The 27,535-nt window shown below is 47.3% G+C and overlaps 1 protein-coding gene across 3 annotated transcripts in view; it reads left to right on the forward strand.

The window, feature by feature from the left end:
* Window positions 1-27,535, forward strand: part of PARP10 (poly(ADP-ribose) polymerase family member 10) — a 453,575-nt gene that overhangs the window by 65,799 nt on the left and 360,241 nt on the right. For all 3 annotated transcript variants that reach the window (XM_069621970.1, XM_069621969.1, XM_069621968.1), the window contains exon 3: window positions 23,147-23,392. In XM_069621970.1, coding sequence (XP_069478071.1) covers window positions 23,147-23,392 — 246 coding nt within the window. The remainder of the gene's footprint in view (window positions 1-23,146; window positions 23,393-27,535) is intronic.

Consider the following 27,535-nt stretch of genomic DNA (forward strand, 5'->3'; position numbering starts at 1 on the left):
GATCTATTAAAAGCATGTATTACTGATGGCGCCATGCTTACATTTGAATCAATATCGTTGAGTTCCTTGTCCACTGTTGCCACTGTTGCCACGGTTGTCACTGTTTCAGGAGGCATCATCCTCCAATTGTTGTGCACATCTTCATTCTAGCCCCTTCATATCCTCATAGAAGCCGCTCTTCCCGTCCCATAGCACAGCGTCCACGTACAGCGGTGCCTCTGGTCTCCCTCTGGATCTGTCGCTCAACAGCCTTCGAAGCTGTCTCTGCGCGTCCTTGAAAGAGGTCTTCATTCCAGTAGCAAAGCTTTCCAGAATTATGAGCAGTAAACTGTTGGTATTGTTTAAACGACTATCAGCCGTGCAAGCATCCTAGTCCATAGCTAGCAGGCTTTTCGGGTGATGGCAAGTGTTCACCGCCATTTACTTTCTGGGTTACTCTGTTCTCTTACAAGTTGTTTTGGGTTGATCTGTGGATATCTTGCATCCGCATAGAGATAAATGCATGCAATGGGATAATAAAATAGCAGTGTTCCGGACATCCCCGGCCATGTATGTTAGTTTGGACCGTTGGAGGCTGCCTGTCCCCAAAACCCCCCGCCCCCTATGATCCTCAGTGTTAGCCTGCAAGGGTGGGTTGTGACCGTAATATCGTATTCCTTAAGGCAGTGTTTAAAATGTGCACTTGGCACTGCCCATTGTCTAGTGATAATTGACTCCTGGCGAGCAAGGTATTTTGGGCTCTGCATTTGTAGAATTGAGGTGGCAAGTCATTTTAATGGCTAGCTAGTAACTTGCAACTTGAAAAGTTTACACCAGCTTTGGGCGAGAACATGAACTGGATAAAAAAATAAATGAAGATCAATGCAAACATTTTACCATTAACACAAAAAAATCAACATAGTAATATCAAACAATTAAATGAAATAATTTAATATAAAATGATACAAACATAATTAAAAGGGGGTGGTGCCACATGAAGTAGAATCGACCAACCTCTTGCAGAGCATTTTGACGGACGGTGTCCCTATAGATTCCTAATGTCGGTACATCCCTCCCTTATGCGGAGGAGGCAAGTGAGCGCTCTTTTCCTGTTCAGTGGGTTATTAATGCCATTCACATTCTGACTGCAAGGCAGGGCGCTAGACATCGTTTCACTTTTCTTTTGTCAACCTAGTTCAAATGTTTGCCCTGTAGATCGTCCCTTTTGTATGATTCCTTGGCTCGTAAGCGTTATATTGAAGCATTATTACCAGTCTCTTGGGGTGGGAAAGTCGAAGGGTGAGTCATTAGAGGAGAGGAAACGTGTCAAACGTTTGAAAAGGAGACATCTGCACTCTGTGTATGAAAGCAAGAGGGGGTCTGGCTACCATCTTCACCTAAGAAGAGCCACTGGCCGAAGAGCAAGATAACCCTTCCATCCACAGTGGTCATCACTTGATCAGATTGCACCAGACCCTACATCTGTGAAGCCTTCTACAGCTGCTATTTAGATCATTGTAAAGCCCAATGCCCTAAGCCACTACACTCTCACTGGTACCTGCCATGTGCAGATTTATGTGCTACTCTCGACATCTTCCTTCCCAATTGCAGATTATGTAATGTGTTTTATATTATTTTTTTATTATTGTTTTTAGTTGAAATTAATCAACTTTACAATTTATTTATCAATACAAAAGCGAAAAACATGATTATAACAATAAAAGTTAATTTAAAATGAATTTAGGCTTCAAATGGGAGCCAGTTCACGACAACAAGGTGAAGTGTGCTCAAACTGGTCACATTAGTGTAACATTTAGTTTACATAAAAACATTTGCATAAAGTTCACTTCATTTTAATTTTCTTTTTCAGCATCAGGAGATGTTCGATTTTTGTCTGAATTCGTTGTTTCATTCCTTGTCTTTATCTTGTGTTCTCAGCTCTTTAAACTATTTAAGAAATTTAAGTCTCCCATTCTTAGCCGAATAGAAAGTCCACCAACTATCATTTTCCATAGGGTGTCATGTGACAGGTTTGTGTGATCTTGTACCGCTGGTTTTAAGAATTTGACCCTTTGGTTACAAAGTTCACTGGCGTAAGGTTTCTGTTTGTGATGTAATTTTACAGAACCTGCAACCTTTTTCTGTTTTTTGCTAGAACCTCTTGTGTTGACCACAGATTGAATCTTAATCTCATCAACTCTTTTCTATGTTGCACAGATGGGCTTTTTAGTAAGAACACCATTCCATCGAAATCGTTATATCTTAAGCACATATTTCTGTTTCTACCCCAGTCCCACTGGAATAGTTTGCAGTTTACGTAATGACAACCTCTTTAAAAAAAAATTGCTAACCCTCTGTTTCTTCCCTTCTGTCTCCCCTGCCCCCTCCCCTTCCTGTCTCTTCCAAGTCATGCCACAATTGGCCCACTTCCCCATGTCTGTCTACTTCCTCTCCTATATGCTAACCTCAGCTCACCCCGCCATTTCCTGGCCTTGTGTCCTGCTCCACTCTCGCCCGCTTTTTACATGCCAGCCTCTCCTTTTTGGGTGCCTGTTCGGCGTCCTTGAAATTGGCAAAAGACTACGCTTGGAGTGCTTTTCACTGTTCTTGCAAAGCTAGCAGTCTTTTTGGGTCAGCCTTCTTTTCCTACATGTTAGTTTACATCCAAATCTGACATAGTCTGCATTTTTGCCTTCGGATGTGAAAGTGCATTTGTGCAGAGCTTTCACTGATGTCGATGTGCCACAGCATAGGAATGCAAACAAAAGTGATCTGCACTTGACTGTGGGTAGGAACATGATTTCTGCGCGAAAAAACAAATGCATGTATCTGGGCATGGCGCGTTAAGGTGCCCACAAGTGTCATTGTGTGTCTGTCGCAAGCAAACGGGTAAAGACACAGCTTGAGGATTGAATAGTAAGAATATAACCAAACAAGGCGGTATCGCTGCATACACATGCAAGGTTCAAGGAGAACATAACTGGTGAGGGGGAAGTTTGCGGAACAAATCCTTTGCAATAGGGCCATAGTCCAAGTACTTTAGTCTGCAATCGGTCGCATTTAGAGTTGGACTACTGTGACCGGATATCCTATCAGGGGAGGGGTGGGGGGGTTACTGTCCCTCACAAATTGGGGTTGGTGGCTTATATGGGTACAGCCAGAGCTGGTCCTACCTCATCGGACACTGTCTCCCCAGAGTGCTTGAACATGCGCAAGGCTATTGGTATCACTGTCCGTGCTGCAATACCAGCAGAAGTGGTCTTCTTTCCTTCTTTCCTTCCTTCCTTCCTTCCTTCCTTCCTTCCTTCCTTCCTTCCTTCCTTCCTTCCTTCCTTCCTTCCTCCCTTCCTTCCTTCCTTCCTTCCTTCCTTCCTTCCTTCCTTCCTTCCTTCCTCCCTTCCTTCCTTCCTTCCTTCCTCCCTTCCTCCCTTCCTTCCTTCCTTCCTTCCTTCCTTCCTTCCTTCCTTCCTTCCTTCCTTCCTTCCTTCCTTCCTTCTTTCCTTCTTTCCTTCTTTCCTTCTTTCCTTCTTTCCTTCTTTCCTTCTTTCCTTCTTTCCTTCTTTCCTTCTTTCCTTCTTTCCTTCTTTCCTTCTTTCCTTCTTTCCTTCTTTCCTTCTTTCCTTCTTTCCTTCTTTCCTTCTTTCCTTCTTTCCTTCTTTCCTTCTTTCCTTCTTTCCTTCTTTCCTTCTTTCCTTCTTTCCTTCTTTCCTTCTTTCCTTCTTTCCTTCTTTCCTTCTTTCCTTCTTTCCTTCTTTCCTTCTTTCCTTCTTTCCTTCCTTCCTTTTCACACCTACCCCCTGCGAAGCCTCACAAGAACCTTGAAGCCAAGGAAACAAGATCAGGTAGAGGGTGACCAGAACTTCAACTTCCAGTATGCACATAGGCTCAACCTAGTAAACCTGATCTGCCGCCAGGGTAATGGAGCAAGCGCAGATGAGGGTGAAAGGTGTTCGGTTGAGGTCAGGAGCAGAGGACATGGATTGAGAGACCAGCGAGGAGGGTGTACCATGTGGACAGCGGAGACTGTTGGAGAATAGAGAGTATGCATGGTGGTCCCCGTTGTGTTGTCTGAGAATGAGAAATGAAGAGGACGGATAGAGAGCAGGAAATGTCATGAGGATGTGTGAGGCTGGCTGTGTGTGAATATGAAAGAGAGATAAGTGAGCCAGAAGGGTAGCTGTGAGAAGAGGTCGCTGTAGCGGTTGCAGTGAGGACTGTTTGGGAGAGGGAAGGTTAGGATGGAGGAGAAAGAGAGCTATACGATGGCCTTTGGTTCCCCTTAGGGTATGGACTATATCCAACAGTAGGGGTTACCTGGCAATAGTCTACCAATATTTGAGAATCATTGTGGGGAAAGGGAAGCCTGGACTTGGGAGGTGGGAGCTCACTTGATGGTCGAGGTAAGAGGCAGGGAACACCCCTAATCTGGGAACTCCAATTGATTTACAAATACCTGTTTCTTTCCTATTATAAAGTCACACTTGGTCCATTACATTATCGTTAGATTCGTGGAGAAAAGTGACACTGCACTGAAGTATTGTATGAAGTCATTTCCGTTTTTTGGGGGTTCCACCTTCCAAGTCCCTTCTGCAGATGTTGCTGATGGGCGTTGTTTGCTTGGCTTTCAGATGGCAGTCCCTCTCACCCCAGGCCCATGTCTCTCAATCCTGATTCAAAATATCCAACACTACTTTCCACACATGTAGACTGCAAGAGGTTCTCGTCATTGGCAGCATTGAGGATTCCTTGCTAGCAGCACCAAAAAGCCATATTGAGCCTCGTTTGCCCTGCAGTCTTTTAACCTTCCACATACCCACCTTTGCCAGCTCCAACGAAGAAAAGTTGCACGTTGACACCTGCCTGACATCAACTTATCCTCCTGGCTCAGCTGGACCTGCCCTTCTCTCGCCACTTCCTCGGCCTGGGTATACGCCACTTCCTCGGCCTGGGTATACAAGAGGCATTAGTAGTAGGTTAGAGTAACTTCAGCAATATCATCAATGTAGAACTCCTAGAAAAAGTCCTTAATCAGTGTTAGTGTTATCTATGTATAATGTCCCCCTTCTTCACCTTTCACCGCCCTAAGGAACAAGGGGGTAAGGGAGTCCCAAATGATCGCATTAGCCCCATATCCCACGGGCCATTCCATGTGACCGAGAAATGGTCCAGCACCCTTACTGCCTGCCGGTAGCTCTCCTGTCGCCTTCTTTTGCTTCAGGCTGTGCTTCTATCACTGCTTCAGAGAGCTTAAAAAAGAATAAGAGGATTTAGGATTCGACCAACTGTGGCTCCATTTGCAATCGTATTTACTTGACAGTGATTATTTGATGAAATGGCTGTCGCGGGTATTCTTCAGTAGTTCACTTATCTGGGCCATAATGGGAAGAGATTATGTATGTTTTTGTGAGGCTTGTTCATAGTTTCACTTAAATCGATGGCATCCTTTTCCTCCTGCAGTGTCACCTGAAACCTTTCAGCAGCCTTTTAATGACTGCATTGAACGTGCCCTGATACATTTTTGCTGATTAGAATATGGAGTAGGAGTCGATCACACAGTTATCTCAACTACTTTTCGTGATTCACAATGTGTTCCTCCTCTTCAGCAAAAGTATCTGGTGCATGCGCCTTCCGTGTAGGTGTGGAGAGTTGCGTGTCCGCTTGGTGTCTTACACAGGATGCCATTTTCTTGCTCCAATTGCCAATTTGTATTGAAGTTCTAAGAGGAATGTGTACACAGGACCAATACAGTGTTTAGGTCAAATTTGGTTGGTCATGTCCTTTCTTCCTGAATCCTAAAATCTGCATGATGTCCTTTCTCTTGCACGATCAGCCAAGGGAACCTTCGCAGAGCCAAGGTTTTGCTTATGGGCTATTTCATGTCAAAGATTGCAAACCTGTTTTTTAGGCGCCAAATGTTCCATACTCTGTTTTAATGATGTGGAAGTTGCAGACCCATGCCTCGTCCTACCTGAAGTCACTGGCGCATGTTTCGGGCACGCATGCCTTTCTTCCTGTGTTGTCATTGAATCCAGAGATCGACACCAATTGCAAAGCTGCGGTTGATCCACAAGGACCGTGCTTGCATCCGGGAGAATATAAATGTGACCACCTGCATGGGTTCCAAACTCCGAGAACACAGGAACTATCAGACAAACAAAAATAATTGCTTTCCTTTTTATGCAACTTAACAAGTGCAGAATTGCAAACGCCCACAACCTTGTGTTTCCGTTTGATGTTGGACAGGATTGCAAGTCCCAATCAGGTGCTTGTTGCTGGTTTCTCTTCTCATGTGTTCCTCCATGTCCAAACTGATGGTGAATAAACTTTCATCTGAAGATGCGGCCTACACGAGGGGCATTTGCTAGCACATGTACATCCTATAGGTGTCTGAAAATCGGGCGTCCAGTGGGACTCTTAGTAACCAAAGTGCAGATGAACTATGTGAAATAGTCTGGGCCAATCATTAGGTGGCCTGCAATGCGCACATAATGGGCATCTACAATAGATCAATTTCCTTCCGTGCAATCCCTCTTGGGTACATTTCACAGTTTGTGTTGTCGTCACCAAAGTCCCTTGAAGTTGTACTGGAGACAGCTTTCAACTTCACAATCCAGGTGTACAGTATTGCAGTTTATTTCATTTGTTTTTTTGTAGTTTCTAATGAAAAGTAAGTGGTCTTCAGAACTATTATTGAGTTAATAGGTGTTCTCTGTTAGTAGTAGATATTCTTCACTGCCCATGGAGGGGATTGCCTTGGCATATCTGCTTTATAGAATTCTTATATATATATGTGCCCATCTTCTGTATGCCCTTTGACTGCCTCTAGGATGACTGAGGACAGGAAACGACCAAGGGGGCCTGGAGAGCCCCAGGGGATCATCTGTTTATTGGGAGACTGATGTGCGTGGATTCTCATGGATTCCCATGTGTGAAGTATGGGCTGTGTAGGGCAGGTGCGCACATGCCAACATGATAATCGGCCAATACTTCTCTACCCTTAGTAGAGAGCAAGATGGTTGCCGGGCCAGATCAGTCTAGAAATGGCAACATCTACAGAACTTTCCCTCTTTACCCCATGCATTCTGTTTCCTCCCTCCTGTCCCTTTTCCCCCCCTTTTCCCTTGCCCTTATTTCCAGTGCCACACCATGGTCACGTTTCAGAAGAATGATGCCGTTAAAATGAATGCTACATGTATTTCGTTCAGCTAACGTATTGTGTCTTTTCTCTTGTATATTTATTGCTCCGAGGGCCGTACCTTGTATGCAGTTTGAAGGCCATTTTCTCACAAATGTTGAGACACTTCTTAACTTTTGCTTTGCAGCGTAACCAATCCTCTAGGAGCGCAGTGCTGCTCTTGAGCCTTACCACTTGTTCACCAGCCCCCTTGTCACACACTCCTTCACAAAACTGGTTCAGTCCTCCTCTACCTCATTCCAAATGATCAGACCTACTCAATTAACCTTTATTCTTGGTTCCAAGCTATTTTCTTTGCATTGTCTTGTTGTGTGTTCTGCAGGCCACCAATACTTGGTGGTTACCCCAGAAGAAGTTAATTGCCAATTTCCCTTGCCCGTCACTTGTGTGACACATGGCCTTGGAAATCCACAAAAAAAGTAGTTTTAAGCTATTTAAGTTTTAGGGAATTGGACTGGGAAGACTGGGGTGGTTGAAATTAAGGAAGTCCCTATAGCGCTCTCAACTGCCACGTGGGTACCCTCCTTCATAGCACTGGCGTCTCCAACCACAATTTCCTCAATGTACTCTAAAGCAAGGTGCCTCTCCCTCCATCTCGGTCTCCATTCTTCTCCCACTGTGATCTTCCCGCTCTCCCTCTCTCTCTAGCCATACATCTTTCCTTTTTCACTTCTCTCCCTCCCCGTTTCCACTCACTTCCGCTACCCTTGCTCTCTCTCCCCGTCTCTCTACCCCTCTTTCTCCAGCCTTTACCCCTTTTTGCCCCTTCCGCCTTGCACTATCCCCCTCCCTTCTCCCCCGCCCCCTTTTATTTCCCCCTCTGCAAACCCTTTTTCCTTTTTTAAATTTGAATTTCTTTGTGTTTTGGCTCCTTGGAGCCTGTCAGAAGTGTATCACAACATTACATGCACCATTTCATGCATATAGCATCGCATTTCAGAAGGAATGTACATAACTTATTACATAATACCTCAAAATATACGCATTACCCCCATAATCTGCTAGAACTCCTCTTCATCTTGAATCATTAAAACCATTAATAAAACTCTTATTAAATTCAATTTGATACTCTTGTTTGACCCGTCCCATATCAACTTCCAAATTACCCCCTTTCAATAACCCTGCTCTAATCCTGTCTCCTGATCTTGCACGCTTTGCCTGTTAGGGAGAATTCTCATACCTAAAGATTCCCCTAGCAGCTTTGCTGGATTTCTAGGATTTGTTTTTTTCACTTGGTAAGAGTGTGAGCCCTTCTTCCACTCTTACATGTGTTTTGATGTGTGTGTTTTTCACTTTTTGTGTGCTCTTGGGCACTGGCGCCTCACCTACTCCATGTGCACCACTTGACTCAATTTTTCTGGGGCTGTCTCCTGTCCCCTAGAAACATGTAAAGTTACCATTAACTTTATATAGTCACTTTAAACCACAGACCCAGTACACCCCATCTTACATGGAGTATTGGAAAGGGTTAACTCTTATCCCTTTTTGTCTGTGCCTCTTGGAGCCTTGTTTTGCTCCCTTATCATTAAGACTTGGCTGGTGGCAGTGGTATCTACCCTAACTTTCCGACCGCGATTATCTTATATAAACGTGGTATTGTTCCAGGCTATTATAGTAGCCTTGAACATAAACCCGCTTGACCAAATACATTTTATTTTGGTTCCGGCTGGGTTTATTCGCCATTTCTTTTTGTTAGTCTTTCTCGTGTTATTCTCTGTGCGCCAAACCGGGGATGATGCCTTTGTTCGCTGTCTTTTCGCGGGCTTCTGCACAGAAGCCCTCCTTAAGGCGCCTGATAGTCTAGAGGGTCAGGATGTGAGGGAGGGATCTTCGGACCCCTGCCATGGGTTACCTTAGTAACCCAAGTCACACTCTTGTCTTATTGGCTAAGGGGGCTGGCCTTGGCAGGCCAGCCATCCTGTTGTGTGATTGACAGCCAGGCTGTATGAATGGGGGAAAACTGCATAAAAAGCGGGTCTCTGGGACTGGAAGAGCAGAGTCGCCACTGGAACGAAAGAACCAACAAGGAACTGGAAGAAGAGAACCCCTACCACGACTGAACCACCCGGTGAAGCCTTGCTGCAGGTCCGAATCTCCAAATCCAACGACAGAGAAGATCCTCCAGGAAACCTCTTCCCTTGAGCTGGTGGGACCAACCAGTTTGCCCAAACTGCAAGCCAGGACCCCTCCTCTGGTCGAATTCGCTGTACAGAGCCACAGTGGGCCGGATAGCCGGCAAGGTCGGACCCTGCTTGGGGTTTTAAGGAGCGCACCTTTTATTCGTTGAATTGCTCTGCTGCTGGTTTCTTCCGTGGGTGGCGCAGGACCCTCCAGTCTTCTACTTCGTGTCAGTCCGACAGTCGCTTCAGGAACCGTGAGCCTGCAGGAACCACCAGGAACGTCTGCCTCAGCTACAGCTCCCTCTCCGTTTTAAGGTACTGTGCAAATCCAGTTGTCCGTTTCGGTCAGCTGCGGTGAAAGTGTTTGAAATCTTTCTCCAATCCGAGGGCTTGTCCTTCTCTTCTCTTTGAACTAACTTTTCTACCAACCAACCTCGTCCGGAATCTGTGCCACTAACTTTACTGCGAACTATCCTGAACTGTGTGATCTTGACCAAAAACTTTTGTGTCCTATTGACTTTGGCCCTAAGTCTTTTCTATCTGATCTCCTCACTGTAGTCTCCCTTGTTCTATTGCCCTGATTACTTACCTGTTGGTTTTGCCTAATTTCTTTTTTTTAAAAAACATTTATTTTATTAAGAGAGCAGGTTAGCATTCAGACCATCCACTAAAGAAAGAATTTGACAAGGTATTGAGGCATGTACAGTATTGCCACATATATACAGAGTAGCAAGAAAAACACATCAAACATCCCACATCATGGCGAAGGGAGAGGCGTAGCATCCTCGTCCGGTATCTGGGAACACAAATAAATACGCAACAGCGACCAAATGTCTTTGGGCCGACACTGTGTCGGGACCGATAAAACAAAAAGTTCTTCATCGTCGTTTACCAACATAAGTCTTTTAAGAAATTGGCTCTGGATGGTGCAGTTGTAGACTTCCATGATTTAAGGATACATCGCTTGGCGACAACACATGAAATATTAAATAAACGCCTCGTCGTTTCTTTCACCTTAGCAGTGTCACCAAGCAAGTACTTTAAGGGGGACAGGGTCGCCGGAATCGACGTTATGTCTTCGAGGAGTTCTGCCACCTCCCACCAGAATTCCATAATCAAAGGGCATGACCAGTACATGTGGTAGGGGCTAGTGTTTGGTGCATTGCACTTGGGGCAGGCTCCTGTGCAACTCTCAACAAATTTGGCCAGTCTGGCGGGGGCATAGTGGAGCTGATTCAGAACTTTAAACTGGATCAGCCGTAGCCCCGCGTTCATAGAGACGGATCTGGTGAGTTGACAGAGGCGTGACCACCGTATTTCATCAATCTGAGTGCCCGTATCCCGCTCCCAGGTCTCTCTTATCGTATTATGAGATGGGGAGTGGGTTTGTACTAGTGAGTATACCAACAAGACCCCTTTATTGTGACTATTAGGGGATGCTATTGCCCTAATACATTCATGTACCTGGGGTTCCAACGGGAAAGATGGCCATCTAGCCGCAAAAGCAGTTTTCAAACAATGATATTGAAAGCGTTTAAGTGGGCCTCCTCCCACCATCCCGATGAAGTCAGTGAGTTCACAGAATGTGCCATTGGGGAACATGTCCCTTAGTGTGAATAACTTGTTTGGATCCCAGGATTGTTGAATGGCTTTATCAAATGTTGGGGATATACTCGAGAAGTTCCATAGGGGGACCTCCGGGTCATAAGGGGTCTCCAGGCCTAATCTGTTATATATCTTGGCCCAGGCGCGTATGGTTGTGTATACCGGGTCAAACGGGCATGTGTGTCCATAGACGGGGTTAAGAAGAAGTGATCTGATGTCATTGGGGCGATCAGCATGTTTCTCCATGGGGATGTGGGGAGATGTGTCATCAGGGTCAAACCAGTGTTTAACAAATTGAGCCTGTGCAGCCAGATAATATAGTTCAAAATCTGGCGCAGCAATGCCACCCCGTGAGAATGGTTCCACCATCTTATCCCACCCCAATCTGGCCGTCTACCATTCCAAACGAAATTAGAGGCGAGCGACTTGAGTTTCATGAAAAAGGACTTGCCGGGCCATATCGGAATGTTGTTAAAATAATATAAGAGTTTGGGTAAGACTACCATTTTGAGAATAGCCACTCTACCATAGAAGGACAAGGGAAGGCTAGCCCATGTTTGGAACTTGGTCGTCAAACTCAGTAACAGTTCACCATGGTTCTGTGTATATAACAATTGTTTGTCCCTGGCTACCATAATACCCAAGTAACATACTTGAGTCGGGGTGGGCCTAAGCCCAGCAATTGCAGCGATGTTACCCGTACAATCCGTAAGGGGAAATATTTCGGACTTGGGAACATTTGATTCTGTACCCTGAATATTCCAAGAACTCATATGTCCGACATTATGTGCTGTACGTTCTCTACTGGGTCGCGGACATATAGCAGGGTATCGTTAGCATATAGTGAAATTATCTGGGGGGGGGCGGTCATCCTAAACCCTCTATGTGAGTGGTTCTGGCGTGTATGTTCCGCCATCGGCTCGATAGTAAGTGCGAAAAGTATAGGTGAAAAGGGACAGCCCTGCCTGGTACCTCTGTAGAGCCTAAATGAGGTGGACAAAGTGGCTTTGGTCAGAACCTTAGCAGTCGGGTGAGTATATAGTAGCTGTACGCATTTGATGAAGTATCGGCCAAAGCCAAATCGTTCAAGCACCAGGAAGAGATAAGACCAGGACACGGAATCGAAGCCCTTCTCGGCATCAAGGGCCACCACGGCAGCCTTTGTTGTGGGATCAATGTGTGCCATAACATTAAACAAGCGCCTCAGGTTGAGAGCTGTAGATCTAGTTTCCTTCCTTCAAAGCGACATGCATTTGCGATAGTGTTGCCTTGTCCTGTGTGGCGCTATATTCAGTTTGTAACTGGCCTATTTTAGTTTCGACTGCGCCCAGCTCCTGTTTTACAGCTTTAAGCATACCCGTGGACTTGCCCAGGATAGTACCCCTGATCCAGACCTTGAATGCCTCCCAGAGAGTAGCATAAGTGGTTACCGATCCCTCATTTATTTCAATAAATTCTGTGATCTCAGTATGGAGGGCTTCGCAAATATTAGTGTCCCCGAGTATGGCGGGGGGCATTCTCCACCGTCTAACTGGAGGAGGGGCATCACCCAGCTGAATGCCAAGTGTTACTGATGAGTGGTCAGAGAGGGTGCGGGGGTGTATTTCACAACTGGTGACCATGCCGGCCAGGGGTGAGCTAATGAACCAGTAATCGATACGTGAAAGGGAATCATGGACAGAAGAGTAAAAGGTGAATTTCCTCTCAGTAGGGTGCAGTGTGCGCCAAGCGTCTACCACATCCATCTGTTCCATCAACTGCCGCACAACCAATGCGGCTCTGGAGGGGGCCCTGGGGGCAGTAGAGGACCGATCAAGGGACTGGTCCGAAATAGTAGTGAGATCGCCGCCCCAGATTATCAGTGCCTCCCCTGACGTAGTTAGCATATCAAGTATCGTACAATAGAACTGTGGATCGTCCACATTTGGCCCATATGTATTAACAAGTATTAATTGGTATCCCACCAACTCCCCCCAGACTAGTGCATATCTGCCAAGCGGATCTATTTTACTGGAGTGGTATTTAAAGCACAGCTTGGGGTGTATGAGGGTTATCACTCCCCTAGACTGTGTTGAGTATTCTGTGTAGTATCTCTGGGGGCCCCATCTTGGCAGGAATGCAGAATTGACATTACCCATTGCGCACTTCTCTTGAATGAAAAGAATATGAGGATCATGGCGTGTAACATATGCTGCCACCCTCCTCGCCTTCCCCGGGTTGTTAAGCCCGCGAATATTCCAGGAGAGTAGCTTGACTTCTAAGCCCCTATCAGCCTGTGCCATACCCGCATGTTGTAAAAATCATCTGTCCGTAGCCTCGCCCCTGTCGCAAGTGATGCGGCCATTCTGCCATGCAACCGCTCTCTGATTTTAACAATCGAACTTTAAACAGAAACTCCCAAAACCATCCCGATCTGACACCAGGAACCCACAACATCTGCCCCAACTGTGTCCCACCCACCGCCCACATCAACTGCGGAATATTGACTCACTCAATAACCGTGGTCGAGCTTGTTTAGGCATTGACCAAACTTCCGGCCGAAGCCAACCTTGTATTCGAATGAAACCCCTTCAGGTGGTCCAAATTTCCACACCAAGAACACCCATTTCCAACCCCTCTTACGTCCTCCCCACCCTCATCACCCCCAACTTGACGATGTACCCAAAAACAATCATGGAACATTCCCGGGGTAGCCATGTTGCCTCACATGGCCGCCTGATTGGCTCCAATCTCCAATAGTCACATGGAATGGAGCCGCCCTGCTTGTAGGACCCATAAGGCTGCAGTGGATACTTCATACGGATACAGACCAATCCGGTCGCCAGAGATCCCTAGTCCTCGGATCTTGGTCTATTGTTCTGTGCCGGCCTGCCCCCCTCGGGGGGAGAGGTATGGAAGTCTCTTTATACAGTGTGGCCTCAGTCGGGGATTCGAAAAAATGCGCCCTACCCGCATGTTGGATCCTCATCTTTGCCGGGAACATCAGAGCATATGGAATCTGGCGGTCTCTAAGGAGTCTCTTAACTGGTTCAGATGATCGCCTGCTCGCCTGGACCCCGGCAGAAAAGTCTGGATATATATGTATTCAGCATTCCTCGTGTTGAAGCGTACCAGCCTCCCTGGCCAGCCGCAGGATTGTGTCCCTATCTCTATAGTTAAGCAGCCGTGCAATTATTGTGCGAGGGGAGCACCTGGTTTGGGGGCCGGGGCAAGAGTACGGTGGGCTCTCTCCACCAAGAAATGTTCGGAGAATGACTCAGGACCGAATAGTGTTTTAAGCAGTTGTTCAAGTTGTTTCTCCATTTGGCCTTTCCCAAATGACTCTGCCACTCCGACCACACGGATGTTATTACGTCTTGATCTAGATTCAAGATCCTCGCATTTATGTTGCATTTTAGTCATGGCTTCCTTAAGCTGAGCGATGTCACGACCATGTTGTGAGATAGCGTCTTCGTTACTACTAATTCTATTTTCTGCATCAGTGACACGTATGCTCTTTTTCAACTCTTGCCTTCAGGGAGCCAATGGTAGACACTATATCGTCCAGTTTCATGTTCACTGCTCGGAATTCATTTTCCACAAGCATGGTCAGCTTGTCCTCCCGTCCTTCAATGTCTGCAGGTGGGGTTTCATTAGCGTCAGCGTGCACCTCAGTTATGGCGTCCGGCGCCTGGCTGCCGGTAAATGCATCCATCGGACCCTTCCTCTTGTTACTGGGCGTCTTGCCTCCCTTCCCAGCCCAGTGCGGCTCGCCCATGGTGCCAGCCCCGGCCCGTTGTTTGTGGATATTCAGCGAAGCCACCTGGATCAGGACGACCGAGTTTGCAGCTGGGGCAACAGGGGTCCTCCGCCTCACCCCCCTTGCTCCCAAGACGTCTGTAGATTTTCCGGCAGGGACCCCAGTACCAGGGCACCAAGGCCCAATGTTAGGCACCAGCGATTTATATTTTCTCCCACGTAGTTGGGTGTCAAAACTCAGGGCGCGCCACAGTTTACGCCAAAGAGGGCCTATATAGATGACTGGGTGTCCACCAGCGCATGGGATCGGCCAGGCCACAAGCACAGGGCTTCATGCGCTAGGGCGACCGTGCCTGAAGTCGCCAAAGGTAGTGTAATCTCCTGCGTATGTGCACCCACGACAAACAGATAGTTCTGGATGGGGACCTGGAGGCAAGGACTCCGCAGCAGACTACACGGATGTAGGGCGTGCAATGTAATATCAGGAGCAATGTTGCCTGCTAGTAGGGCGTTTACATCAGTCCCCCCTCACTGGCACAGGGGCCCCTCACCTCCCGCTGCTTCGCGAAGCCGTGGGCTTTGGCCTCCGTAAATGTATGTAATGTCTTAGTGGGCGTGGGCCCGCACGTAACACAGAGACCGGCTTCCCGTCCACCGGGAGTGTCGGATCACTCAGGGCCAATTCCTCCACGCCCCACGTTCCGGCTCCCTGCCACGGGCAGCCGCGTAACAGGATGTCACCGCCGTGTCTAGTGGCGTCTCCGCCGCAAATTCCGGGGTGTGGGGCCACAGAAGAGTAGCGGGTATCGTACCTGAGGGGGGCACAACGTCTCCTTGTCTTCACGGCCGAACAGCTCTCAGTCCGCAGCTGCTCAGCGTGGGCGCGAGTCAGGCGCGGGCCGCTGACCATGGCCCCGCCCCCACTCGGCCTCCTCCTCGCCAGAGTCCACGGCACCGCGTTGCCTCTGCCTGGAACTCCGAGCCTGATCGCGCTCCCAACACCAGTCGGGCCAAATTCAGAGCGGCGTAACTTTGGCGCCAGAGACCGATTTCCACCAGGATTTGGAGACGTTGGGGACCAGACCTCGGCTTGTCTACACAGCCATTTGTGGGTGCTTAGGTGGCTCCAAAACGGATGTTTTGTGAACGGATCTTGTACTGGAGCAGGAGCTCAGGATTCAGGCGGCCATCTTCGTCGTGCGCAACAGCGCCCCCCTGTTTTGCCTAATTTCTAACAACTTTGTCTTTCCCTCCCTTTTAAATTGCTGGAGTGCCATTTTGCTCCCACTTCATTTGTGAGCTTAACTTGTCTGGAATTTAAGGGGTGTGGTGTATTTATGATTGTGATTTTTGACTTGCTTAGAAAGGTGAACTGTTATACAACTGATAAGTAAATATATGTTCTTTTACTTGGAAACCTTGTGTCAGTGTTTGCCTGAACCATAGTAATTGCTGCCCTTTGTGTAAATCTTGTACTGCTCACTTACTCTTGAAATGAGTCTGGCTGCTCTGCTACTGCTACCACTACAACTGTGTAGTACAGGCTTGTACTAAAGGTGAAATTGTACTGTCACTTGTAGTCTTAGTTGTGTGTAGTGTTCCCAAAGGGTACTGCATATAATTCTGCCTAACACCTGTCTCTCCAACTACCTTCCTCCTTCTCTCTGCCCTCCCCACTACTACTCCTCCCACCATCTCCCCCACTCTCCATTCACACACCCTCCATCCCTTGCTCCCTCTCACACCATATCATCTCTCTCGGTTTATAGTCATAATGTCGAAAAAAAAATGTCGACAGACAAAAATGTCGAAAAAAAATGTCGAAAATAATAATGTCGACATCCTATACTTATAATGTAAAAAGTCATTTTTTTCGAAAAAAAAATGTCGACATTTTTTTTTTTGACATTATGACTATAAACCCTTAAAACTATCAACACCTCACCCAACACCCCCCAACCACCCTTTCACCCCTCATACTCAACACACCAATTATTTATTTATTTATTTATTCAATAAATAAATAACCTAAAAAAGGATCATTTACTATGGGGGGGTCCCCCCCAACCCCCCTCACCCAACACCCCCCTGCCACCCCCCCACACCCCCCCAACCACCCTTTCACCCCTCATACTCAACACATACCAATTATTTATTTATTTATTTATGCATACACTAAATTAAATTTCGAAAAAATATCGAAAATGTCGACATTTTTGTTTGTCGACATTATTGTTTTTCGACATTAATTTGTCGACATTTTGACTGTCGACATTATTGATGTCGACATTATGACTGCACACCATCTCTCTCTAAATGCACCTGCCTCACCACAAAACACTCAGCAGATACTCTCTGATGCACACAGTCCCTTACCTGCACTCTCTCCAAACACGGCCACTTCACCGCAAGCCTTCTCTCTCTCTGGTCTCTGGATTCACCCCCGCTCCACCTGATCTCCCCCGAACACCTTTAATAAAACTGTTCTCTTGGCTGGGCTTTTATAGCCCAGCTTTTCCCCTTTGAATACTTCTCTCGGCTCCCAATGGTCCCCTTTGTCACATTCTCCACTTGCCCAATCTCTGGCTAAGATGTCCATGTAAGGCTTTGCACATTAGCTCACCTCTTTTTCTGTCTCCAATTGCAGGGTAGCAGCCCTGTGCCCAGGCTGCTCATTTCCTTGTGGGTTTCACGGTTGCTGGTGAGCTTTGTTTCCATTTCAGTATGGGGAGGATTTCTATGCCTCTCCTCGCCTATATTCCCTTCTCACTGTTAATTTCCACTGTTTCAACTGTTTGTTTGTGGTCCTTCTGTGGTAAGTAGGTCGGGTTTTGTGGGTCACATCTATATAGCAAGAGAAACCCCAGTTTTTTCCATTTCTGTTCTCGGTTCCATTCTGCTTATTTGTCTAGGTTTTCTTGATTGCACTTGGGTGCATTCTGGGAGTTGTCCTGAAAAAGACCATAGGACTCTGGATAGAAAAGACTCGCGGTACCAGCAGACCTAATCCTCAACTCCCTCACCCCACCAGTGGGGTAGGATCGGCTCAGACGTACGCCCTGGTATGCCGGCCACCCCTGTTCGGCATGGGTTCCTGTTCCCCCGACATTTTAACATAGCATTTAACCACTGGCCAGCCTAGAGCTGCCTAGAATGCCAGTAGCTGTATCCCCTGGTAAGCGATGAGGGATTTGGAAAAGCGATTGTCTATCTTTTATTTTATCCCACTGTACATTGGGGTGTTGCTAGTGACCACTTGCTCTGGCTCGTGATCGAATTGCCATAACTTCATGCTGTTAATGGAACTTATCTTGGGCTGTAAACTCTCGGAAAGGCTGTGGTTTTTGTGCTCGGATTCTCGGCTAGCAAAGGCTTGTCGTTTGTGGCAGGGTGGAGCACCTTGCACTGAAGAGAGATGGTGTTTTGGTTGCATTATTGCCAGTGTAATGGAAAGACCAGCATTGTAAGTCACTTGATGTTAGTGGGCAGCAGTAGCTCTGTGCAAAGAGTGGGAGTGCTTAAAAACCTTCTGAACCCTAGTAGATACACGTGCTCGAAGTGAAGATTAAGCAGTGTTCTTAGCCAGGAACACCCGAAGCCCCATGGCCAACCTGCAGCTACAGCTGGGAGCCTGCCCTTGGGCTAGCACGAATCATGGAGATGCGTGCTAGTCGTGCAGAGCTGGCTGGCCTTTTACTTGGGGTACCTGGATCCAAATAGCATATCCGAGTTTGTTTTGGCCCACATGACCCACATCCGGCTGCTGCTTCCACTTAGGTCCGAAATCTGCAACCAATCTAGATGTGTTGGACTATGACTCCCATGATTCGTCAACATTCATTATGTTATAGGCTAAGGATGATTGGAGTATTAGTCTGCATCCTCTGGAGAGGCAAAGGCTGCTGAACCATGACTCGGGTGGATGGCGCTGGGCCTGTCTAAAGCTGCTGAGACAGAGCCCTGTCCCTCTTTGCTTGCACACATGCTACTGCAAGTGAGGCTCACACATCCGCATTCAGCAAATGGGTGAGAACTGAGCACTTGCGAGATCTCGGCCCCTAAGTCTACCACTTCTTCCTCCCAACCCTGGAAAGCTCTGCGGGCCTGCCCCCTGCAATCTAATACCCTTTCTATCCTAGTGGTCCCCTGCGGTCACCCTTAACCAGTGAACCTTAATCTACGTGGCTGCAGGAATACGCATGTATACACAGGGCCATATTAAGCACTTTGGGGGCCCTGGGCACGGACACCTTTGGGCCCCCCCCCTCCAACAGACCAAAGGAATTAAGGGATCTACAATATCTAGTGCGCCACACCCCATGATACGATGACAACTCGTAGCTTGATATGCTGCCTCACAGAGATCAAAATAAGCATGGTGAACTTGCTTTCAGATACCTTCCCCTCTTCATTCATGCTGTAACAATGAGTGATAAACAAGTAGCATTTCAGGAGCAACATTAGCAGTCAACGACGAGGGTACTTGTGTTTAAGTCTAGGTATAGCAAACATTCCATCAATAGCAGCCACGTGGAAGCTGTAATTGACATTGTGTAACTGCATGACACAGATTTTATGACAAAATTGCACATAATCCAGAATAGTCAAGACTCAGATTAGCTGCCTCAGAGACAGCAAAAGTATTCAAGTATGGATTTGGGCGACCAATGGGAAGCAAGGATAAAACTCCACATACCATACCATAGCATAGAGAGTAGATTACGATTTGAATATACCAGGGCTGGCGTCTGTATCCAGACAGACTGAGATTAGAAGTGGGACATGATTTTCAAGCAATGTTGCCATTCGAGAGCAAAAAAACGGGTGGCTGTGGTGTGTAATATATCAATGCTCACTATAATTATAGAGGAAGCAATGCTATATATAGCCAGTGAAACCTTTTTAAAGATCATACCCTAAGAATGAAATCGCTCTGAAGGGCTGACAATTTTGAAAGTTTTAGGGACTTGCAATTTTGACAGGTGAGGAAATGCAAGATTAAATGAGATACCCAGGATCACACATTGATTAAGAGGTGAAGCTGGGTTCGTACCCACTCTGCAAGTTCTACTCTTTACCAATTTCTTTTCTAGTATTTGCCCAGAACTAAAATAATCCCATTTTACAGAATTGACTTGGAAAATATGAAAATCAGATAACCCAATATAAAGATTTTAAAAAACAAAATGTTATAGAAACATATTATGCAAAATGGGAATGATTCTAGCTTCGTTGTCTCCATCATCAAGGAAAGTATATAAATACCAGCATACTAATGGTTGTGATCTTAAAGGATTGCAGATAGGTTTCTCTTTTGTATTTTAAAGCTTTGAATACACCCCAAACACAGGCTTGGGCAATGGTATTTAAAAACGTGCTGAAAGCCTTTTGATTGTACAAAAAAGCAAACCGTTTTGTTGTCAAATAAGCAGGACTTAAAATATGCTTACAAGAAGCATGCAATATCTGGTCTGCTCTCTTCTATCTAGAACTCCTTCCACTCAAATGGCCTACATGATAGGAAAGATCAGGTAATTGGCCAAACAATGCCACCAGTATGTGAGAAGCAAACCTCGTCATAGAAGGCAGTACAGTACTGTCAGTGCTATAAGATTTGTCAGGATCACTGTATCGTCTGCTGGCAATGCCAGGATGCAAGCATGAACGCTTTGGTTCCAGAGTCTGGAATTTGGATACATAAAAAACTCTAGCACCTTATTGTCATCATTGGAGGTGCCTGCCTAGGTTTTACAACTCCCCATCTAAACAAACCAACCTTCACCATACTGATGCAATGTTAGTTTCTATAGCAACCGCTATCTGGTGCAGGTACATTGGTGATGATAACACCTGCAGTGCTATAAAACAAAGTACATATATATGCAGGCTTAACAACTTCATGCATTGGAAACGCTGAGTCGGCTTTGATGGAATTTGGTATTGTTTTGTTTGTTTTATTTGTATAGCGCTCCAAACCCAGGGGTAGACGGGCACTTAAGAAGACGGTTACATAGTTGAGAAGTATCTTAGTGTTACATACTTCGTACATACATACTTATAGTACATGCATGTATAGTATAAGGCATACAATTTACAGTTTAAATGTTGGAATAATATACAAGTAGCAATATACAGTTTCAATATACAGTCATGTACACTAAATGAGCCAGTTAGTGATCAGGTGTTAGGGGAGCTACTCTTTGTTCAGGAGCCAGCTGATGACCTGCCTCCTGAAGTTCTTGAAGGATTCGATAGATTTGATGTTGAGAGGTAGGGTGTTCCAAAGTTGGGAGGCAAGTACTGTGAAGCTGGCTCCGCCAGCTCTTTTTAGGTGGAATCTGGGCACTGTCAAACATAGAGTGTTGGTAGATCTGGTGGTTCTGGTGGCAGGTTTCAAGGTGAATTTGTTAGCTAGATATGGTGGTACTAGGTGATTGAGGGACTTGTACGTGAGGCAGATGGTTTTTAAATCAATTTTCTGGCGTATGGAGAGCCATTTGCAGGTTTTCCTAGCAATGGAGATATGCTCTCGTCTGGGAATGTTGAGGGCTACGCGCAGAGTGTTATTTTGAAGTACCTGTAGTTTAAGTACGGATTGGTTAGCACCTAGGTACAGGCTGTTGCAGTAGTCCAGTTTGGATTTTATGAGGGCTCTGGCGAGAGTGAGGCAGCTATTGGGTGATAGGAAAGGTCTGCTGGTCCTAATGAGCTTGCCGGTGTAGGCAGACGCTGAGGCGATCATATTGGTGTGTTTGGAGAGGTTGGTGTTGGCATCCAGATAGAAGCCGAGGGTTTTCACGCTTTTGGCAATAGGGATGGTGTGACCATCGATCGTGATGTTATTGTAGCTGGGGATTGAGTTTAGTTAGGGTGTTGGGGGAGCCGACGATGAGGAGCTCTGTCTTCTCATCATTCAGGCAGAGGCCATGAGAGGCCATCCATGCCTGAATGATGGAGAATATTTTGTTGATCCGGGCGATGTCTGCTTGGTAATTGCCTGTGATGGTGAGGAGTATCTGGGTGTCATCTATGTAGTTTGTGTAGGTGATACCCAGACGGTCCAAATGGTCAAATGGAGGCTTTGTAAATATATTGTACAAGGTGGGGGATACACAGGATCCCTGTGGGACCCCACATGAGATGGGGTCTGCTGCAGCTGTAGTTGAGAAAACCTGCATGGTTCTATTTGCCAGGATGGATTGTATCCATGTGATGGCCGAGGAGGAGAAGTGGGCTGCGGTGGCTAGGTGATTACAGAGGATTTCGTGGCTGACCAGGTCAAAGGCCGCTGAGAGGTCTAAGAGGAGTCGAATTGCGGCATTGCCTTTGTCTTTAATTTAATTTAATTTAATTTAATCAATCTGGCTTTTGAGATCAACAAGTGCGGTTTCTATTCCGTGTTGGGGTCTGAAGCCAGATTGACGTATGCCTAGCAGTTGGTTGGATTCCAGGTATTCCTGAATTTGGATGTGGGTGACTCTGTCCAGGATTTTTAGTAGGAATGGGACTGTGGTGATGGGTCTGTAGTTGGTGGGTATGGCTGGGTCTAGGGATTGTTTTTTCAAGAGTGGGAGAACCCATGATTGTTTAAGGTTGCTGGGGATAGAGTTATTGGTGAAGAATAGGTTAATAAGTTTGATGAAGGGGGAGAGCTCTCTGGCTGCGTCTTTTATGATTTCGGTGGGACAACGGTCTCCTTTGCAGTTTGAGGGTTTTAGGGAGGTGATGATTTTTTGAACTTACGTAGTGGTAACTTTCTTAAATGTGAAGCCCGAACTAGTGGTGTTGGGCGTGGGTAGGCTAGGGTTGCATAATCTTGCATATGAACGCATATCTCTGCAATGAGTGCTTAACACACTGAGCTATCCTCTGAACCATCGGGGCACTCAAAATTGTCTATATGTATTTCAACTTTGGCTGTTGCACATGATCAATATAATACCCAGAGAAAGGTGCGCATGTTATAGGTGTTGTGCCACACAAACTATGTATACCACAGTGAACATAGCATTACAGACCAGAACAAAATGTACGTGTCAACAAAAGACAGAAAATATGTTTAGCCTTAGCAGCACACCATAGAAAATCCTGATGTGTGATACTTAATCTTATTTACTGAGGGAAACTGACTTTTAAAAAAAAAATAAGGCTCCTTCTTGGGGCCTCCTCCAGGGGAGGGGGCCCGGGGCAAGTGCCTATTTTGCCCTCCGATAAAGACGTCTCTGTGTATACACCATTGCTAGTTCTAACAAGGGTAAAAATAAAGTTGCAAGTTGCAGAAGCCACTGTCACCTTGCATGAATGCTAGTTCTCCACATGCACACAGCACAACATTTCTTACTCTCCAATGACAAGCGCACGTTTTGTAGCCTACACTACATGTCCAGAAAGGTTTCCATTTGGTTCTGACGATGGTGGTGTAAACTATTTAGAGGCGCACGAGGAAGTAGGAGGGTTTTGACTGTGAGGTGAGATGCCCTTCCTGATCCGATGGTCTTCTTTTCCACAGATGCACAGAGGGTGCTTGACAAGGAGCAGCACCGCCTTCTAAATGTCGAGCTGTCGGTCCGCAGGGTGCCCCCTAGGGATCCGGGTAAAGTGCTTCTCCTGGGACTGACACCGGATATCAGTTCAGATGTGCTAGAGCTGTACGTGGAGTGCGTGACCAACTGCGACAGCGGCGAGTACACCCTGCTACGGGCACCGAACGGAGAAGAGGTGCTGATCCAGTTTCACCAGCCGCTCACAGAAGCAGGTAACCAAAAGTAAAATGATTTCCAATAATAGGAGGAAGGGTGGCAGGTGGTGGAGAGGATTGGCTTCCCACACTGGGCTGTGCGAAGGTGTAGTTCTCTGCAACACACCACAGTGTATGCACATGCAAGTTAATTTCTGGTGTTTTTAGTAGGAGTGGAGCATTTTACATATCAAGGGAACAGCAACACTGTAAACCTGTAAAATAATGGCAAAGTAATGATACAGGGCAACTACCTCAACTTGATTGAGTCCATTGGGGTCTTCCCTCGCTTCAAATCTGCAAAATACCAGCCCCTTCTGAGACAACACATTTTAGTACATCTTGGCTCCATTAGAGGCCTTGTCGATCCACACCAAATTCACTCCTATGCTTGTAATCTGAGCCACTGGCCTACTCGTTAGGTTTTCACACCAGTCCTTTAACGAGGTAGACACCACATGATCAAGAGTCAATCATCCCCATTGTTCCACGGTCTCTGGTGTCAGGCCCCCCCACCCCCCAAATATAAAAATGGCTTCAGCTATGCCCACCAAGTACAGATACAGCTTGCTCCTCACAATTGAGACAATTGCTCCCAATCATCCATATCCCTGAACCAGTGGCCATTCAGCACTTCAGCCCTTCATGCTTTGACACCAGGGGCACTACTATCTAAAAGCAATCTACCTATAGGTGAAGGACTAAAGGCAAACTCCTATCAATCTAGTCTTCCTCGGAGAACAATTCAGGTGCCAGCTATCCGGGACCTACTTCGGTCACTTGCCTGATCTTCCACACCCTTTCACTCCTTTTCCTACTGTTCCTCTATGCCCTCTCCTCCTCACCCCCACATATACAATGCTATCGCTCTCTCACTTACCTACTACTGTGCGTTATCCCTCAGATGTCCCTCTCACTATGATCTACCTCCGCCCTCTGGTTTTACACCCTTCTCGCCCCCCCCTCCCCCTCCATACCACTACTACTCCCCAACCTCTACTCTGCAGCCCGCCTTCTTTTCACTCACCCTCCTCCACTCCCCATAACCTTTCACTCACTCCCTGCTCACCATTCTGCCCCCCTCTCTCTGCCCCCACTCTGCCTGCCCCCCTCTCTCACTGTCCTCTCTCTCTCTCTCTCTCTCTGTGCTCCCCTCTCTCTCTGTGCCCCTCTCTTCTCTTTTCTCTTCCTGTTCTCTCTTCTCTTTGTTTCTCTGTTTGTTTCTCTGTTTGTTTCTCTGTTTCTCTCCCTCTCCCTCTCTCCCCACAGCACCATTTTCTCTTATCAGTCAATACCTTTGCTGTAACCTCCACATTCCTTTCCACAGTTTGGTTTCCTTTTGGTCTGATACCTCCTCTCGCCTCACTTGAACAACCCACATCTTCCTGTTATCCCTTATATTCCCCTACCTCCATTGGTTCTCCCCTTCTGGTTTCCTGGACCAACCTTTGCCGCCTTCCAGGTGTGCCAAACATCAAAGCACATGTAAGAGGGTCTAAGCCCTACCCATTTCTCTTGTGCAGGTCCACCGCAGATCTTAAATGACAGTCCACTACATTCAAAGTTCCAGTTTCTGTGACAGTCCAAGTCTCCAGTTCTCATACGTCCCAGCCCCTTTCCTCCATCCTTGTTGGCGTCCCCCAACATGGGCATGGTAACGGACCCTTTGGCAGCAAAATGCCCCCGCGGCCCTGCCCTTCGGCACCTCACCTCCAGTCCCTTTTTCCGCATGGACGGTTGTCGGACCCGCCAGCTAGGTGCATTAACTTTTGTTCAACGTACCACGTGTTCCCGCTCGTTTTTTCTAATTTCATTCACCTTTCTTCGGTGCATTGCCTCCCCAGCTATGTCGGACCCTGCACGGAGTGCAAGGTCTTCACGCCCTCCTGCCCAGGGCGTGGCGCAAGGCCCCAAAATGGTGGACAAGCACGTGGCAGAGCCTGCATGGTTGATGGCCATCTTAGATCCTGACTCTAGGCCTCAGGTGGCCCCATCGCCTTCAGAATGGGCGACTCAGGGCGGTTCCAGTCCTCTTCCTTCGGGGAGCAGTGTCTGGCCCTATGCTCAGGCGGGTGGTCCACGCAGGGCTAGATTTATACCACCCACCCATTCGGATAACCATCCCAGGTTCCACAGCGATTCGATCAGGACACAAGGTCCAGTGCGGCGGAGAGCCCTGCTCACTCTCGTGTTCGGCGGCCTATGAGGATCGTTTTGTCAAACGCTTTCTCCTACTCATGCACTCGCTGCAAATGTCTGGATTCCTCAAGAAACTCAAGGAAGTGGTCTCCCAGGTGGTGCCTCCAAAGCCCCCTCTCTTGGGCCCTTCACGAGTTCCACTGGGGGTCCTGGTAGCGCAGCCCTTACCCGCTCTGGTTCCCCCTACTTTTCCTAGTCTTCCGGCTCCAGTGCCCGTTCCACTGCTGCCACCAATGCCGACAACCCCTCCTCAGTCGCCTGTCGATAACGCAGCTGTTGCCGGGGGGCTGATTAGTGGGGGACTCCTCCAACTGCTCTCATGCAGGACCCGGACTCGCCTCTGCCTGACAAAAAAGGGGGGCGGCGACACACAGTAATAAGAGCCTCCCTCGTCTGTGAAAGCATTTCATGACCGTCTTCAAGGCCTAGCTGAGATTTTGGGGATGCTCCATCCTGAACAGGCCTCCACCCAAGAGCTGGGAGTGCTGGCGGAGGTCCTGGTCCTGTGCGCCACAGTCTGCTCGGGCATTCCTCTAAAAAAAAAAAAAAAAAAAAAAGTCCTTTTTTTTTTTAGCTAAGTAGGTCTGGGAAAGGCTTCTGGCTAACACTCAGATGAACAAGAAGCTGAACGGCTGCTTCCAGCTGCTGGCTGGGGAACCAGTACTTCTGGTGTCCCACCCTCAACCACATTCTTATGTCGTTGCAGCAGCATCTGTGTATTCAAAGTCTCCATTTGTTTGTCCAAACAGGAGAAGGCCCTCAAGCCTTTTTGGCAGGAGGTGCTACCTCAACGCTGGGCTACACCTGCTTCAGGCAAACACTGATGCTATCCTTTCTGCAGTGAACCAGAAATTGTGATGGGAGATTGTGGAATTCCTGCCGGACACCCTAGGGAGCCAGACTCCCTTCAAAGCATTTCTAACAGAGACCCACGTGATTGCACAGGATCTTATGGAGCCCTCTGTCTCCCATATCGACATGGCCAGCAGAGGCCGCTGCCTGGGAATCGAGGTGAGACGGACACTGGATGAACGCCACAATCTTTTCAGCGGATGTGCAGGAGAAGTTCATAGACCTTCTGTTCGAAGGGACAGATCTGTTTCACTCGTCCACTGATGACGAACTTAAAAAAAGACTTCCGGACAGCTAAGCCCTTGGCCATCCTGACGAAGCCGGGGCAAAAGTCCTTTCCACAGAACCAGGGCAGGTCTGACTTCAAGCCACACTCCTTCAGCGGCTTCAATGGTTTTCGGGGCTGTGTGGCTCGATGGCAGACAGATCCCCCAGCGACCACAGGAGGAAGCAGCATAGGACCTCGCAGGGCTTTTTTCGCACTGCCTCCCCGGACGGCAAAAAGCAATGACGTCTAGGTCAAGGAACACAGCTCTCCTGTGGGGAACCGGCTGGCTCTTTGTGAGCATCCTGAAGCACTTTTTCATGAGTCCATTGATTCTTTCAGTAGTCTCCACCGGCTTCAGTCTTCCTCTTCCTCGTCCTTCTCCTCCACCTTAATCTCCTCCACTGTTGCAGATGGGGCCGCCTGTGCTGTTGCGGGATATCCAACTTCTTTTGGACAAAAGCAGTGGAACCAGTGCCTCCTTTAAACAGGGGTTCCAGGTAGTAATTCAGGATTTTGCGGTACCCAAAACAACCAGGTGGGCCTGAGAGTAGTCCTGGACCTTTCGGTCCTAAACCTGTCTTTATTCCTCAAACTGTTCAAGATGATCAATCCAGCTCACAAAGCGGAGTCGGTGTATGCAGAGGACTGGATGTGTTCCTTAGTCCTCAAAGATGCGTACCTAAACGGCCCCATCTTCCAACCGCACCTGAAGTTCCTGCGGTTCAGGATTCTGTTGCACCAGGGTGTTGACATTCTGCCTCAATTTGGTACCTTGTGTGTTCACAAAGCCCATGAACTCGGTGGCAGGCCTCCTTCGCTTGGAGGGCCACCACCTATACCCT

This window comes from Ambystoma mexicanum, chromosome 5q (genome assembly GCF_040938575.1).
Source record: "Ambystoma mexicanum isolate Mex_15411 chromosome 5q, UKY_AmexF1_1, whole genome shotgun sequence".
NCBI lineage: Eukaryota > Metazoa > Chordata > Amphibia > Caudata > Ambystomatidae > Ambystoma > Ambystoma mexicanum.